Here is a 15,771-nt window from a genome sequence, read left to right on the forward strand (position 1 = left end):
GGGACTCGTATTATGAAAATGAACTGAGGACTCTTATAACGTTAGAGGAGCAGCTGCGCCGGCGACCTCACAGTTGCTGGGGATTATGATTACGCTGACACGTTCGCTCCTGTTTTTACAGGTATGATACAACAACTTAATATGCACACGAGTCCTGTCATTCGTTCATGCTGCAAATATTTTGTGTATTAATGTTCTGGGTTGTGAAGATGTGCAGACCGTCCGTCATTTTGCGAATGCTGTGACATGACGTCGTGAAGTGCATTTAATGGCCTTTTGCACAGGGGCCTGTAACAGAGCACTCTCGATATTTAACAATATAAAACGAGAAGAAAGTTGTGTCTGAAAGCTGCAATCTTTTACTTGTATTGGTTAAAATGAACGAATATCTCGTGTTTTTCCGTGGGTGCTTGAGTTTGTCGGTGTCTGTCTGTTGGGGCAGTGTGAACATGACACTTGTTTTTCATAACATTCTGAATACAACGGCCAACTTTTGTTGGTGACTTTTTTTGTTGGTGTTTGCTGGCGTTTGTCTGCGGTGTGAATTGGCCTCTAGTTGTACTTTTATGGCGCAAACTGAAATCGCACTTTATAGCTAACATCAACATTACCTTTGGCTAAATGCGGTCTGTACAGACAGGTTTGAAAAGTTTATTAGTTACCCTAGGGCTGGGCAATATGGCTGAAAACTGTATCATGATGTAAGCGTTTCATATCGGTCATATCGATAATATTGATATTTTTTATGACCTATTTAAAATAAGATAAATATATTACATTCAACATTTTTATTTTAAACTTAACCTTCCTCTGATTATAATCCCCTCAGTTATAAAGGCAGAAATGTCAACACAACCATGGAAAGTGGCCACTGAAGATTTTCATTACATTGGGTTTATGATATTGATCATTTTGATACTTAAAGCAAGATAATATTATTGAGTTTACAGTAGCCTGGTTTAAAGTGAAAGTGTGTATTAACGCTGAGTAAGATAACCTAAGTCTAAGTGACATTTCAAGTGATGCTTATTTAACCAAGCACTTGAGATAGCCACATACAATTAGTGTTTCACTTTCATTTAGCTATAAAGACACTGTATTGCCATTTTTGCATTAAGTTAAAAGCTACCATTAAAGTAAATGCTAACAAGTAATTAGGGAATCACAGTAGAACATTAATTAATATTAGAGAGAGAGATCTCTCGCCACATAAGAATTCGGGGAGTGCACTCCACACTAATAGCTAGACACGCTAGGGGGCGCTACACATTGATTTAACATTGTTTTGATGGTTGCTTGCTATCTGGGACCCTCATCAAACACAGCTAATCAATGTCTCCAGGATTACTAGAAAGCTACAGGCAGGAGAGTTTATCAGGGTTGGAGATAAACTCTGCAGGACAGTGGCCCTCCAGGACAGAGTTTACCCATCCCTGGCTAAAACCTTTGCTTGATGAAAAGTTGAAAAGAGATGAAAAGTTTTGAGTGATAGTGATATGTGATAGTTTGGCCACACCCACTACACGCTCCTGCCAGTCGGATGGATAACAGCTCCAAACCCTAAAAGCTCCACATTTCACAAATCCAGAAGATCACATATGCTTTTATTTTGTCCTTATGGACAATTAAAGACAATCACATGATTGTGTATGTAGCACGCCCGCCGTCCAACTGGCAGTGCTGCAGTAAGTGAATTCTGTTTGAAAAAACAGTAAGACAGACACAGTTGTGCTGTTATCAATAACGAATCACTCTTGTAATCGCTTTATAACAATAAGTCAAAGATTATTTATACATATTATATTTTGTATAATTAAATCACAATTTGTTTTCTGAGAAGAAAATAAAACGATAAACAATCCTCTGTAAGTTTTTGCTATTGTAATAATTGTTGCAGATTTGCTCTAAACTCATCAGTATTTTATTGTAATATTGTCGGCATCTCTATTTCCTCTGGGTGCTTCGAGTCCTTCCTCCCTGCAAAATAAAAGCATTGACTGACCTCTCGTATGTGTTTTTATCATGATTGCAGATTGTTCCAGATCAGATGAGTGTGAATCATCAGATTGTGTGCGGCTCAAAACTCACCAGCTCTTCTTGCACAGATGATCTGAAGAAGAATCACAGTAGGAGCAGCAAACACTGCGATCTCAACAATAATCACAATCACTGCAGGAAACATGAGAGGAAGAAGAGAAACTGTACATGACTGAAGTCAAGGGTATTCAACTATCAACAGTTATTGATGAAGCTTTTACAGACTGACTGATAGTTTAATGTTATAAAGCTGTCAGTATAAATGAACGTGTCGTACCTCTGTATAATGTCACACTGACTTCAGTTTCTCCTGGATCTGTGGATCACGTCTGTTAGTTCAGTTCAACACATAATGCCACATACACAACATCATCAACACATAATACTTGAGCTCCTCATCATAAAAATGATGGATATGTCTGTCATCATTATCTTCTTACTTCAATCTCAAGGTGTCAGGAGGAGAAAGACTATCGCCATTGACCAAAAATAAATCTATTTGATGCTTTATTCATTCATAGATACTCATGTTCAGTTGCATTTCTAAGTTTGCTGAATATCTATTTATTGATGGCATCTAAAATTAATAACCGGCTGGGATGGAAATAGAAATATGATTACACAATGTCAAGGCATTTCTTTTACAAACTGCTGTAGTCTAGAGAAGCTCATCAGTGTGACGCTCAGTTCTGGTGCTGGGATGACACAATAACATGGGATGAGTTGTGTTTAATAAATCCTCACTATGATTTTATTAATTTATCATGTGAGTGGCGTGAGTTACACTAGCTGTATATTATGATTATTTTGCATCAGACAACAGACTGTACAAGACCGGTCATATGTATCAAAACTCACTGACAAATCTGACTAAAGAGCTTTTTCTGTAGATAATATGTGTGATGATAAAGCAGTCTGTGAGAGCCAGTGCAAACCACTGAAGCGAGAGACTGATGATGTGTGACAGTGATCATGTGATCATGAACCTTGTGTAGAAGCTGCTGCTGTAGTTCGGCTTGATGTCTTCTCAGAGTTTGAGCTTCTGACTGGAGTCAGTGTTGTTGAAGCGACTGGAGCTGCAGAAGATGAATGTTCAGACGCATCAGGACATTAACATCATATTTTCATATTGATCATGACATGCAGTTTGTGTTCAATCATCACAGCTTACAGTGGCAGTAGTTGAGAAGAGAGATGTTACTGTATCATTTATTCCTGGTTTATATGAGAGTGAAACACAGTGAGCTGCTTCCCATAAACCTTCAGCTTTCCTGAATCAATGACATTATTAAGCCTTAGAATTCCTCAAACTGCATAAAAATCCTTATAATTCCCAATATTGACGTCCCTCATGGGTCATACATGAAATATTGCATAAATCAGAAGAGTCTATTTTAGCCTAGTATGACCCATAAGAGGTCAATATTGGGAATTATAAGGATTTTTATGCAGTTTATGATTTTGACCACTAATATTTTACAATTGCCAAACGTATGAAGCCATCAGGAAGAGTAGAGCCAGTGTGTGAAAGTTTTGACAAATCTGTCTGAAAAGAGTGTTTTCTCACCTGAATACTTGACAGTGTATCTGACTGAGGTCTTGAGTTGATTTCTGTGAGTAAGAAGACATCTCCACTCTCTGTTGTTATCTTCATTCAGGAGTGTTGTAGTCAGAGTGATGATACAGTGTTCTTGATCTGATATCTGATATCTGGAGTCTGTCTTCAGATCAACACCAGTCTGATTCACCCACAACAGCTTAATTCCCACAGAACTGACCCAATAATAACAGGAGTATCCAGTATATGAATACAACTGACAGGAGAGAGTCACAGAGCGGCCTGGACTGATCTCAGTCTGTGAGGATGAAGATGAAGATGATGAAGAAGATGATGATGATGGAGACACTGAAACTGAACACAAGACACAAATCACAGACTCTTCAATCATCATCTGAGTTTAAAGGGAGAATATGCCCTTTTTAAATTGACCACATAATCATAAACTTACCATGAAGAACATGCAGATAAACATGTGCATCAGTTCCTTGTTGTCTGTCATTCACATATTGTCTGCAGGTGTATAATCCATAATCTTCTTCTGTGACGTTCTTGATGTTCAGAGAGCAGTCAGACTCCAGACTCAGTCTCTTATGTCTCTCTGTGTCTTTATTCATTTTCCCTAAAATAATCAGTTCAATTATTACTGAATGTCTGAAGCTGTTGTAGGTCCATGTAGTTGATTTGCAGTCAGAAAGAGCATTATTACAGGACAGACGCACATTTTCACCAGAACTGATGAACATATGAGTCTCATTCACTCCACTGGTACCTGAAACACAGTAAATCTCAGTGATCATTATGATATTAATAAATGAAAAAAAACATAAAACATACCAGCATACAAAGCAGAAGATTCAAATCATACAGTCTTTTTCCGGTGTTTGATAGTTAATGCATTAATTAACATGATTTCAGCTTTGTCATAAACATTACTGGACGGCACAGGATTAGTTGATCCTCCTCTTCAACCGTAGAAAATACACTAATAACTGACCTTAAAAGCTCTTTATCTGTTCTGTGTTTCTCTCTTTCCTTCAAACTCACCCTACTGTGACTTATGCACAGCTAAATACAAAATAACAATTCAAAACCCACAAAGAATATTTGTGGAACAGTTCCCAAAGGAACGGGCAAAACTCAGGGAAGGTTTGCTGGGATCAGTAGTTCACTCTCCATCCAGACACAGTCGTGATGATACTGTACTTCTGTTCTCTGACCACACAACATCACTTCACTGAGTTGAACACTCACTGTGTGTTTGTGTCAGGATTCAGAAAGGGAGGACCCAGGCACAGAATGAACAGGGAGTGATATTTATTGACAAAGACAGGTAGAACAGATGATAATACTCAAAACACCACGTATAGCAGGCGGGCGACCAAGATACAAAAACACCGGAGAGGATGTCCAGACGATCTCCAGAAGTCTGTCAATTTCTGTGATAACTTCGTACACACATTGAACACAGACAACACACCAAAACAAACCAGCAAAGACATGAGGAAAAGAGGCACAATATAAAGGGACCAGAGCACATGAGGATCAGGTGAGCACAATTAGTGAAACAAGGGCAAGACGTGGACTAAACAAGGGGGTGTGGTAACAGGAAACAAGGAGGCAGGACAAGAGGAGCACATGGCAAACACAAACAAAGACAGATCCATGTGCTCAGACACAAGACAAACAAGGAAACATTAAACAGTGACAAAACAGACAAGACTGTCATAGCAGGACCCTGACAGTACCCCTCCCCCAATGGACGCCTCCTGGTGTCCAAACTAGCCAGTGGAGTCGAAGGAGGTACCACCTGGGAGGGCGGGTAGAGTGAAAACCTGGAAGCCCCATACTGGCCAGGAAACACAGAGGGTGGGACTGGGCAGGTGGGAATAGGACCGGGTAAAAAGTTCAAGGTTGACCAGGGAGGTGCTGGCTTAGGGAAATTGAAATGACCATGAAAAACAGAGGGTGGGATAAGAGGGGTGGGGACATGGTTAGTGGGGCCTCTAAAAACAGGCACCCTCTCTACTGGTGAGGGCTTCCTACTGAACTTGGTGTCGGGGGCAGACTTGGACTTGGTCTCGGGAGCAGACTTGGACTTTGTCTCATAGACAGACTTGGATTTGGTAATAAACTCAGGGACAGTCTCTGGGGGCATGGCATGACTGTCAAACAACTCCAAGGTGGCCGCCGTAGCCTTAATGGGCAGGTTAGAGCACTCAGGGAAGGCCTCCGTGGCCAAAACAGGCAAAATAGGATGCTCTGGAATGGTCCCTGTGGCCAGCACAGGAACAGGCTCGGAGGACATGACATGACTAGTACGACTGCCCTCCTCGGACGTGACAGGAGTTTGGGAAGTAGTTAACAGTGAATTTGATCATGATTAGGGCCCTCTCAAGTAAAAGTCATGACAAAATAATGCATTAACAAATCGTTTAATACAATATGATTAAACATGCACTAGGAGAATATTTGTATTACTTTACACCACCAGGGCTTCCATCGGTGTGGCATCGCAGCTTAACTGATCGGAACACCAGTTGTTGCAGTCAACAAGGCTGTTAAATAATTCTCTTATGGTATATGTTGAAGTGTAACTTGATCGTATTCTCTGGTAGGTAAACTGGGATAGTACTTCATTGCATTATCGGGTGGGTAACTGGTCGATCACTTTGTTAGTCGTAACCCTTCTTGTTTACTGTTTTGAAGGTCTTCGTCAAGTGAGCAGTCGCATTAAACAGTGCGCTCTCTCTCCGCCACTCGCTCTTTAAAGCCACGCTGCTGCTTTCTCCACACCGTTACGTTTAAGTCAAGCATGTCTATGCGGGCTTGAAGGATTATTTTGTTTTTGCTACTAGTTGGCATTTCTTTACTTTTGTTTTTGGTAGATTTGTTTTCTAGTTATTATTTGATTCTGAGTGACTGTCTGCCTGAAATCATTTCCAGGCGTAACGTTATTGCAGTTAACTCTGTGTTTGGTGTGAGTTTCTGCCGCGGTCACAGTATATTTGTTTATTGTTTTTCTTGAATGTGAATGTGACCGACCTTGAATGTGTTTTGTTTATTTTTTTTTTGTTAAATTAAATTGTCAATTTTAATTTGCAATAACTTCCGGGCGTACTGCAGTTAATTCTGTGTGGTGTTCCTGCAGCGGTCAGTGTATTTGTTTATTGTCTGTCTTTAATCTGTTTATAGTTTTTTTTTGTTTCTTTTGTTTACTTAAATTGTTTAGTTTATTAATTATCTATATTTTTCTTTATTTCTTTCCTTTAGGAGCTGAGGACTTCCTGGAGTGGGCTGGTTGTCTTTCCTCACTGCAGGTTTTGCTTCACTAAGAATGTTATTGCAGTTTCATTATTGCCGTGTCACTACCTTTGGTCATTTGCAGTGAATTTGGTGGGTGTACGTTGGGTTGGCATGCTTCTTATGGTAGACCTGCTGCCGGCACACTAGCCTGCTCCTGACCGGAAGCCTCAGCCCCTGTGAAGGTTTATTGTGAATCTTGTGAAGGTGTGTTGTGAATCTTGTGAGGGTTTATTGTAAATCTTGTGGAGATTTATTGTGAATCTTGTTTATTTCTTTTGTTTATTATTTTTTTGGCTTTGTTCAATTCAATCATGACCCATGTGAATTACTGATTTTAAATCATTGTTGATCAACTTTTAGCTTTAATAAAAAAAAAATTGTACGGAAGCCCATGCCTCTTGCCTTTTCTAGGTGGAACGTATTTGTGTGCTTTATTTGGGTTGTGGCGTAGTCACTAAAATTGAGCCACTTGCTACATAAGCATAAATCGAGGCATTGGAAAGTTTGTAAGTACATCAGGAGTTTATTTAAATAACACTTGCCTGATGGCTCATGCTACCACTAACCCGAACATCGACGTCACATCCGTGATTTGGGAAAAGCCTGTAAAAGTCCTGGCAGAAAGCGATGCAGAAATATGCTAGAAATAGAACCGACGCCTATTTTTCACGCGAAGCGTTTTCAGGCAAAATAGAATAGGAAAAGATGTTTATATGTCATTTTGAGACAAATACATATTAATAAATGATATTTTGATGTTTGAAAGTCTCTAGGTTTTGACATAAATGCAGATATAAATGTAATAAAAAAAAATATATTATCGATTTTCAAATATTGCACCTGTCAGTACAGAACGAAATATTCTGTAGCCTATTTTGCCGTCAATACTGCCGACGTTGTCTTTGCTGCTATATATTTGTTTAACATGAAGTATAGGCCTTCCACAATATATAACCATCATATGGAATATATCACCATTGAGGCTTATCATATGTTACCTAGCAGCAGCAGCAGCGCCGCGTCAGACACGTTTCTAGTGTGCAAAGACATAGAAAACGCCACGCAGCCAGTGTGTCGCCGGCCTAACACGCCGAGAGCACCTTTAGTGCGCCACTAATAAGTGTCTCACCAGAAACAAACCCTACATACTGTAGTTCCAGGAAGAAAAGTAGTTATGACTAAATATTTATGAATAATTAAAATCAGAAAACGGTTTAGATCAAATTCAGTTTATTAGTGGTAGTTATTAGTCTATTTTCCACATTTAATTAGAGTATAGATCTATTAAATTAATGGCAAAATAATCTTGCACCGTTCTAATTATTTGTCATGAATAGGTGCTCTTGGTGTGTTAGTTGTGTTGTTATACGGTAATGCTGGCATTTTAATCTAATATATGTTGACTGCTTTGGTAAACCGAATTGATAATTATAGTCATGTTTGCATGAGTTTTAAAGTGGGAATTTTCCAGGAAGTTATGTACAGTAATTAACTGTATTGTTTTGTTTATTAATTGTATATGCTTCAATTAACTTATGTATGTGCCGTATTTGATTGTAAATGTGCCTTGTGTGTGTCTTTACAGGTATGTTTGGGCTTTATTTTGAGTCTATATGTTTAATGATGTAAATAAATAATAAAATAACGACATCTTTTTTTTTTCTTTTTTTTTTTGTACTGGTGGTGTAAAGGAATACAAATATTCAACTAGTGCATTATTTTGTCATGGCTTTACTTGCCTAGTCAACACTTTAATCTCACAGTGATCTCACCATGTGGTCACAAGGTCATCAATGTGAGTCACAGTGAGCTAAAAGTGTAACTCTAAAAGTGTAACTCACAGCGCACTCTCTGTGGCCACAATATGAGCTCATCCCAGATAGAAATGTTGTTGTTCTATCAAATGTTGTTATGTTCTTGTAATGGTTTGTAATAAACAGTAGTTCAAATTATTTAGTGTTTTTTTATACATAATATTTTTATTTAAAAAATGTTTCTATATGATGACAACCAAAAAAATATATATATTTAAAAAAGTTGGATGTCATCCTATAAAAACATTACTATATGAAATTAATAACACATTTGAAAGTCTAGAAGAGATCAGCTGATCAGAACACAGCATGATGATTATATCGTTTTCATCATCATCAAGTATATGACATCATCACATTTTCTTGTACTGTTCTTGCCATAACACACAGTTCCAGCAGCCAGAGAAAAAATAACATTAAAACATCAAGAGTCAAACTGACCAACGAAAGCAAACACTGATCACCATAATGGTGACATCAAACCAAACTATTATTATTAATAAATCATCAACATCTAAAGCTGTTAATCTCAATAAGGACTTTTGTACACATATGACAGAAGTAAATCTGGTTTGTAATAAGTGAAGCTGGTAATGCTGTTTGTGGAGTTGTTTAATGAAGTTTCCAATATTTGACATTAGAGCGATGTTAGAGTCCATGTCCAATAACATTTCTATCTGGGATGAGCTCATATTGTGATCATATTGTAACACAACAAGTATTCAGCCCAGTTAATTTGTTGTGTGACTTTTTCAGACTAATTCCACTAAATATCTTTAGATAGATAGATTTTTTTTTTACCTGTGAGAAGTGAAGAGAGAATGATCAGTCCCAGCAGACACAGATCACACTTATCAGCCATTTTCTGTTTCTGTCAGTCTTTCTCTTCATTATATATAGTTACAGCTCTTCCTTTAAACATCATCAGCTCCTCCTCTGGTTGGTTACTTCCTCTGATCTCTTCAACTGAGTGTTTAGTCCTGACTCTATGACACAGCTGAAGAAGCGATCAGAAAGATCTCTGGTGTAAAACTGTGTTGACTTTGAAAAGCTCTGGATCAGAAAGTGAGCTGAACTGTACAGTGGCGTCCAGAAACCAACCAAGTCCATAAAGAAGTATTATGTTTGACACTGAACAAAGTGCTTTAAAGCCAGCATCTGGAGGAACCCAATGGTTCAGTGAGGCCAGAATAAGATTATTATCCTATTATTATTATTATTATAGGCTACTTAAGTTTGATTCAGTATACATACCCAGGTGAATGAGACATACTATTAAATGTATTAAAAATGTACTTGAGTGTGTTTTTAGTAGGCCTACAATACAAATACACTTTAATGCATTTTTAATACATTTAACAGTAGCCTACGTCTTTTTCACCTGGGTATCTTACATTTATTTAGTATAGGCCTATTTTATTGATTAATTTAAACCTTAAACAACAACACTAAATAATAATAATATTAATAATATGAAGAAGAACCAGGAGGAGAAAAGTTTTATTCTGTCACGAAACTGCTGCTATTCCTCTGCCGTCATCGCTTCAGTGATCCTCGCGCTGCTCGCGCGCAACAAAGCTCAGCTGATCGACGTCATTGGGTTTGAAAGTAACGGCTCTCCTCATCAAAGCTTCCGTGTTACAAGGTTTGTAAAACTCGCCAAATAAATATAAATACAGAGTCTACTCATTATATATTCAAACACACATATATAAACTAAATTTATTATACATTACTACGTTTTTACAGTGTTTACCACTCGTTTATTGCACAGCATCTGGTATGAAGATTTTAGCCGTGATGCTAACTACGTTGATCTAATGAACAAATGGAAATTATTGACTTCTTGTGTTAGATTGATTTAGTCATTCAATTCAACATATTCTGTACAACTGTGTCTTCAAATTGCTGATATAGCCTAACTAATTTAGCTGATTCCTGCTGTCGTCATTGGCGTTTGTTATGAATAACAAAAGCAGGTTAATATAGTTTGGTCTGTTTTTGTTTAGCCTAACTTTACTTACTACAGGTGCCCTCATTCTCTCAAATACCATTTAAAGCAATTTACTGGTCAATAAATATTATGTTGTGAATAATCAGCTTTGTTCTTTTGGTGTCCCCAGAACAACCAGTACATTTCTAAAATAATCTGAGCATTTCAGTGGCAACATTGAATTACAGTAAGTTACCTGCACCACATGCAAGTACTTTATTACTATAAACTTTCTGTGTGAAATTGTATTGTTTGATTGTATTTGCATTTGCTCTCAAATCTCATTAATGTTACTCAGAAAAATTATTGGCGCCAATAATGCTATAGATTTTTTCTTATATCTTTATCATTTGCATTTGAATATAAGACATTTTAACTCAGAATTATAACTTCAAGTTTAGTCTTTTTCGACAAAAAAAGAAAAAGGAAAAAGCTATGATATGGCTTCAGAAGACTTTCAACACAACCCATAACACATGAGTTGTGAACTCATTGATTATTTATAGGATCTTTTCTGGGACATTTTTGGAGCTTTGGAGCACAATTTGTTGCATTGAACTAAACAAGTCTACATAAGAATGGTTTCATGAATGATTTACACTATGAATGGTGACGGGGGTTGCATTATGCCTGAGATCTGCTTTTGGGTTCCACAGACAGAAAGTCAAACAGGTTTGGAACGTCACAAGGCTGAGGAAAATATTAAAATTTCACAACTATCACTTTAATAACATTACTAACAGTAAATTTTGTACTTTGCAGGGATTTCCGTAAGCTGAAATACAAGTTTGAACAAGAATAAAAATCCTCCTGTAGACATGAAAATCACTGAAGTGCCGGACCATCCACCAGAAAAGAGGAGAAACAAACGGAAAATGAAGCTAATGCATCTTTTCACTTTTCTAACTCTTTAAGTACCTCACATGTCCCTTGTGAAGATGAGATTATTGCAGCGAGTAAAGGTGCGGTTACATTTTTGAATTTCATGAAATTACACAGGCAAAAAAGTCCATTGACCATTGTCAGCAGTGTAGCGATGTAATGTATGAAGCTCACACAGGAGTCTTTCAAGCAGCATTCTGTTGAATCTAGCGAATTCCAGTGACCAACTTGGTCCCATAGTGACATTTTTGACCACAAACGAAATTGCTGATCGTGTGGATTCTTATTGAAATGACTGGAATTCACCAGTGAACATTCACAGAACAACAGATAATTTTACTGCACCTTAATACTGTTTCCGGGTCGAAGTCTCTACTTCTTCTGTCTTGTTTCATGAGAATACTCAACAACCATTTAAGAGCACTATTGATGTCACACATTTAAGCTTTTCAAAAGCCGTAGTGTACATTACAGTCTCCAGTCAAAATAGCTGAATAACTAACCATCAGAGATTTCGGTATAGAGATAAAGGTTAGGATCAAAATTTTCAGGAACATTACAGCACAATAATTATATATTAGCACTGTTTGTTTGTTTTGGGCACCTGATAGAGCTTTTGGACTTGGAAACAGTGATGTCAAACTTACCATCGGACTGAAAAACAAATGTTTTAAAGTTAAGTGAAGATGGACATTTTTAATTAGTCAAAATGTAATTTTTTTACATTGATTTATTTCGTGGAACATATGTGTTTCCATGCATTGTGTTGAAATGTCTTTTTTTGTACAGCCTATTGTATACACATGGTTGATTATTCATGTTGCTTATGTATTATACAGTTTTTTTTGTGTATTCATTGACATTAATCTATAGTTAGCTCCAATAAACAATCCAGGTCAGGGCAGGCAGAGAAAGATCGGCAACGATTAACAGTCCAAGGTCAGAATCCAAAAAACAAACACGGGTAATAACCGCTCAGAAATTATGGCCAGGGCAAAGTAAGACTTCGCAGAGAAGTGGTGTGTGGAAGTGGCTTTTATGTGTGTGTGTGAATGAGGTGCAGGTGTGTTGCACAGTCAGTCCCAGGTGAGAGGCATGATGGGATTTAGATTTTGCTAAGGGTAGTTAATATTCCAGAGACGGATCCCTCCGGTGGTGGAGAGGAAGCGGTGCGGGAGCCTGCTCTGTAACAGCCACAGCCACAGACTCGAGCTTGTTCTTAAAATTATTTTTATTCATGCAGAATAAAATCTGGCCTGAGAAAATCTCGTTCATCGACCAACACAACGCAGAGCTAAACGAAGACCAGTCACACCAGCAGATTCAGCCTGATCTAATCTTTCCTCACAGGATCTTCTGCTGGAGACTCTCCTGAAACTATAACACAAAAAAATCTAATAAATCTCCATGGATTCTTCACTGAAAATCAGTGTGACATGCTAATGACTTAAACTTACTGAACTGCCATATGCTTGTATTATTAAAGTCATTTAAAAAAAAAAAAAAAAACTTACAATTGACAATATTTATCATGCTGTCACTCCTCTTCATTTTTGCCAAGATAAATTTCCCTCTGTTCTCTGCCATCGTTCCTTCAATCTTCTGCAGTAGTTCTTGTATCTGATCGTCTGATTTAGTCTTGATATTGAAACAGTAAAATCTTTCTCCACATTCAGTCACCAGTCGCTGGAGATCCTCACAATCTTTCAGTTTTAGTTCCTCCAGATCATCTCCATATGTGAACAGAATAATGATGTACTTCTGAACTTCAGGACCAAATAAATCTTTAATGAAATCCAGGATCTCTTCCTCATTTTCCACAGGTTCCTTTAGAGGAACGGTGAGCAGAACTGCACTGAGACCTGATGAACATCCAGAGACCAGCTGATCCTTCATCTTCTCCAGCTTCTCTTTATTCAGATCTGGATCCAGTAGATCTGGACAATCAATCACACACACCTGCTTCTCTCCGATCTGTGTTTTACCCTCACAAACTTCAGACTCATGCTCTTTAAACCTTTTTTTTCCAAGTATAATGTTTCCTGATGAGCTTTTCCCAGACCTCCTTCTGCCCATCAAAAGGATCCGGATCACTGGATCATCTGGACGAGAGCTGATGTCTGACATCTCTGAAATAAAAACATGGAATATGACATTCAAGAGTAAGAAAAAAAAAATATATATAAGCTTCACAAACAAATATACAATATTGTATTGCTGAGTGTGTAAATGAGTCTTAAAGGATGTGTGTGTGAACTTAATTTCCACTGGAATGAACTGTAATCCTTCAAAAACTCTAAGCCCTAAGAAAACACAGTGATGAGTTAATGAAACGGGAGGAATAATTATATTTCAATGCTTCCCCCAAGATACACTGTGTTCACTTGAATGCACTTAAATGTGAGCAATGAATGTAAATGTCATACATGTGCTTTTCCTTCAGCCTGACAGGTTTACCTGTCAATCTTCAGTGTGGGGTTTATAGATGTGGTTTGAAAGGTTACCATGCTCCCCAGTTGGAGAAAAGTTGGCATTTTCATTTGCCTTCTTTTTTTCTAGTTTGCAAGTGAACATAAAATCAGTTCTGGATATTTATTTTTGTATTTATTTTTATTGTTATTGAAGTAAAAAAAAAAAAAAAAAACATACAACAGTTTGTCAGCATGTTTTCACTGAAAAACAGCAAAGTTTTGGATATTAATTTTGTTCCCCCGTTCCTCATTAGAATGAATAACAACTTTCCCCAGCTATAGCCTCTGCCATTCTAAAAATGTTCCTAACTGACAACAAAAATCTAGGAACATGCAGATAAAACCTGTATCATATCAGAGAGAAAAATATATTTAGCTATGACAATATTTGTTCAAATACAGAATGATGTTGACAGCTGCTCTGAGTGTGAAGAAATTCTGACCTGTAGATGATGAAGGTCCCTCTGCCATCTTTAGTGAATGCGACTCAGAATCCAAACAGTTTACAACCTCAATATAAATATTCGTAGAAAACAAATACAGTAAAGAACATTAATAAATCAAACTATTTATATGCAACGTGGAAATTAATAGCAGGTAATAGCAGTGAGGAGAAACACGAAGAACCAAAAGTAAAACTAAAGTCAAATATCGCTCACTCACGCAAATATCCAACGTGTCTGGAAAGCCCCAAGCTGCTGAGTTTAGTTTTACTTTTGGTTCATCGTGTTATTACACGCATTACAGCGCATTCCATCAGTGTTACTTCACAAACACACACCTGTGAGCGCATTACATCAGTGTTCCTCCACAAACACACACCTGTGAGCGCATTACATCAGTGTTACTCCACAAACACACACCAGTGAGCGCATTACATCAGTGTTACTCCACAAACACACACCTGTGAGCGCATTACATCAGTGTTACTTCACAAACACACACCTGTGAGCGCATTACATCAGTGTTACTTCACAAACACACCTGTGAGCGCAATACATCAGTGTTACTCCACAAACACACACCTGTGAGTGCATTACATCAGTGTTACTCCACAAACACACACCAGTGAGCGCATTACATCAGTGTTACTCCACAAACACACACCAGTGAGCGCATTACATCAGTGTTACTCCACAAACACACACCTGTGAGCGCATTACATCAGTGTTACTCCACAAACACACACCAGTGAGCGCATTACATCAGTGTTACTCCACAAACACACACCAGTGAGCGCATTACATCAGTGTTACTCCACAAACACACACCTGTGAGCGCATTACATCAGTGTTACTCCACAAACACACACCCTTGAAGCCGTGTTTTACAGTGGATTTAGAACAGCTTAAGGGGGTTTAAGGCACTCCGCTCCGGGTCTAACAACGCCTCTTAGCTCTTCTAAATCCACTGTAAAACACGGCTTCAATGGGCTTACTGGTTAATTATACGACTACGCATTACTTTACTGAGAGCTTCTGACTTATGGTACTAGCTGCATTCTGCCTTAAGAACAACTGGTGCAACGGAATAAAGTACAGAGTTAGTTACTAGTAGTTACTAAGCCACTAGAGTGCACTTTACGTTGTAATTTAAATAAGAACTAATGAATGGCTGGTGAAACCCTGGGAGTAACAGCGTTTAAGTATAACGGCGTTACTAACGGCGTTATTTTTTCAGTAACGGAGTAATCGAATTAATTATTTTTCC

At 37.9% G+C, this 15,771-nt stretch overlaps 1 protein-coding gene across 2 annotated transcripts; it reads right to left on the reverse strand.

The window, feature by feature from the left end:
• Window positions 1-12,262: 12,262 nt before the first annotated feature.
• Window positions 12,263-14,751, reverse strand: LOC311305042 (GTPase IMAP family member 9-like). Of its 2 annotated transcripts, XM_084432498.1 has the most exons (3): window positions 14,505-14,751; window positions 13,105-13,719; window positions 12,263-12,967 (listed from the first exon to the last, which is right to left on the reverse strand). In XM_084432498.1, exons 1-3 carry the CDS (start codon window positions 14,530-14,532, stop codon window positions 12,924-12,926), a joined length of 687 nt encoding a protein of 228 aa, XP_084288624.1. In that variant the 5' UTR covers window positions 14,533-14,751; the 3' UTR covers window positions 12,263-12,923. The 2 variants fall into 2 exon arrangements, with proteins under 2 accessions (XP_084288624.1, XP_084288623.1); XM_084432497.1 differs by having other exon boundaries at window positions 12,319-13,719; window positions 14,505-14,630.
• Between the last annotated feature and the right edge of the window lie 1,020 nt (window positions 14,752-15,771).

This window comes from Rutilus rutilus (genome assembly GCF_951802725.1).
Source record: "Rutilus rutilus genome assembly, chromosome: 1".
NCBI lineage: Eukaryota > Metazoa > Chordata > Actinopteri > Cypriniformes > Leuciscidae > Rutilus > Rutilus rutilus.

What these genes read in the sequence shown, in the direction of transcription:
- LOC311305042 (XM_084432497.1), bottom strand. Translation starts at nt 14,532, where the DNA reads ATGGCAGAGGGACCTTCATCATCTACAG. An exon ending in GGGACCTTCATCATCTACAG is followed by an intron (nt 13,720 to 14,504) that starts GTCAGAATTTCT and finishes TTTTTATTTCAG; the next exon opens with AGATGTCAGACATCAGCTCT.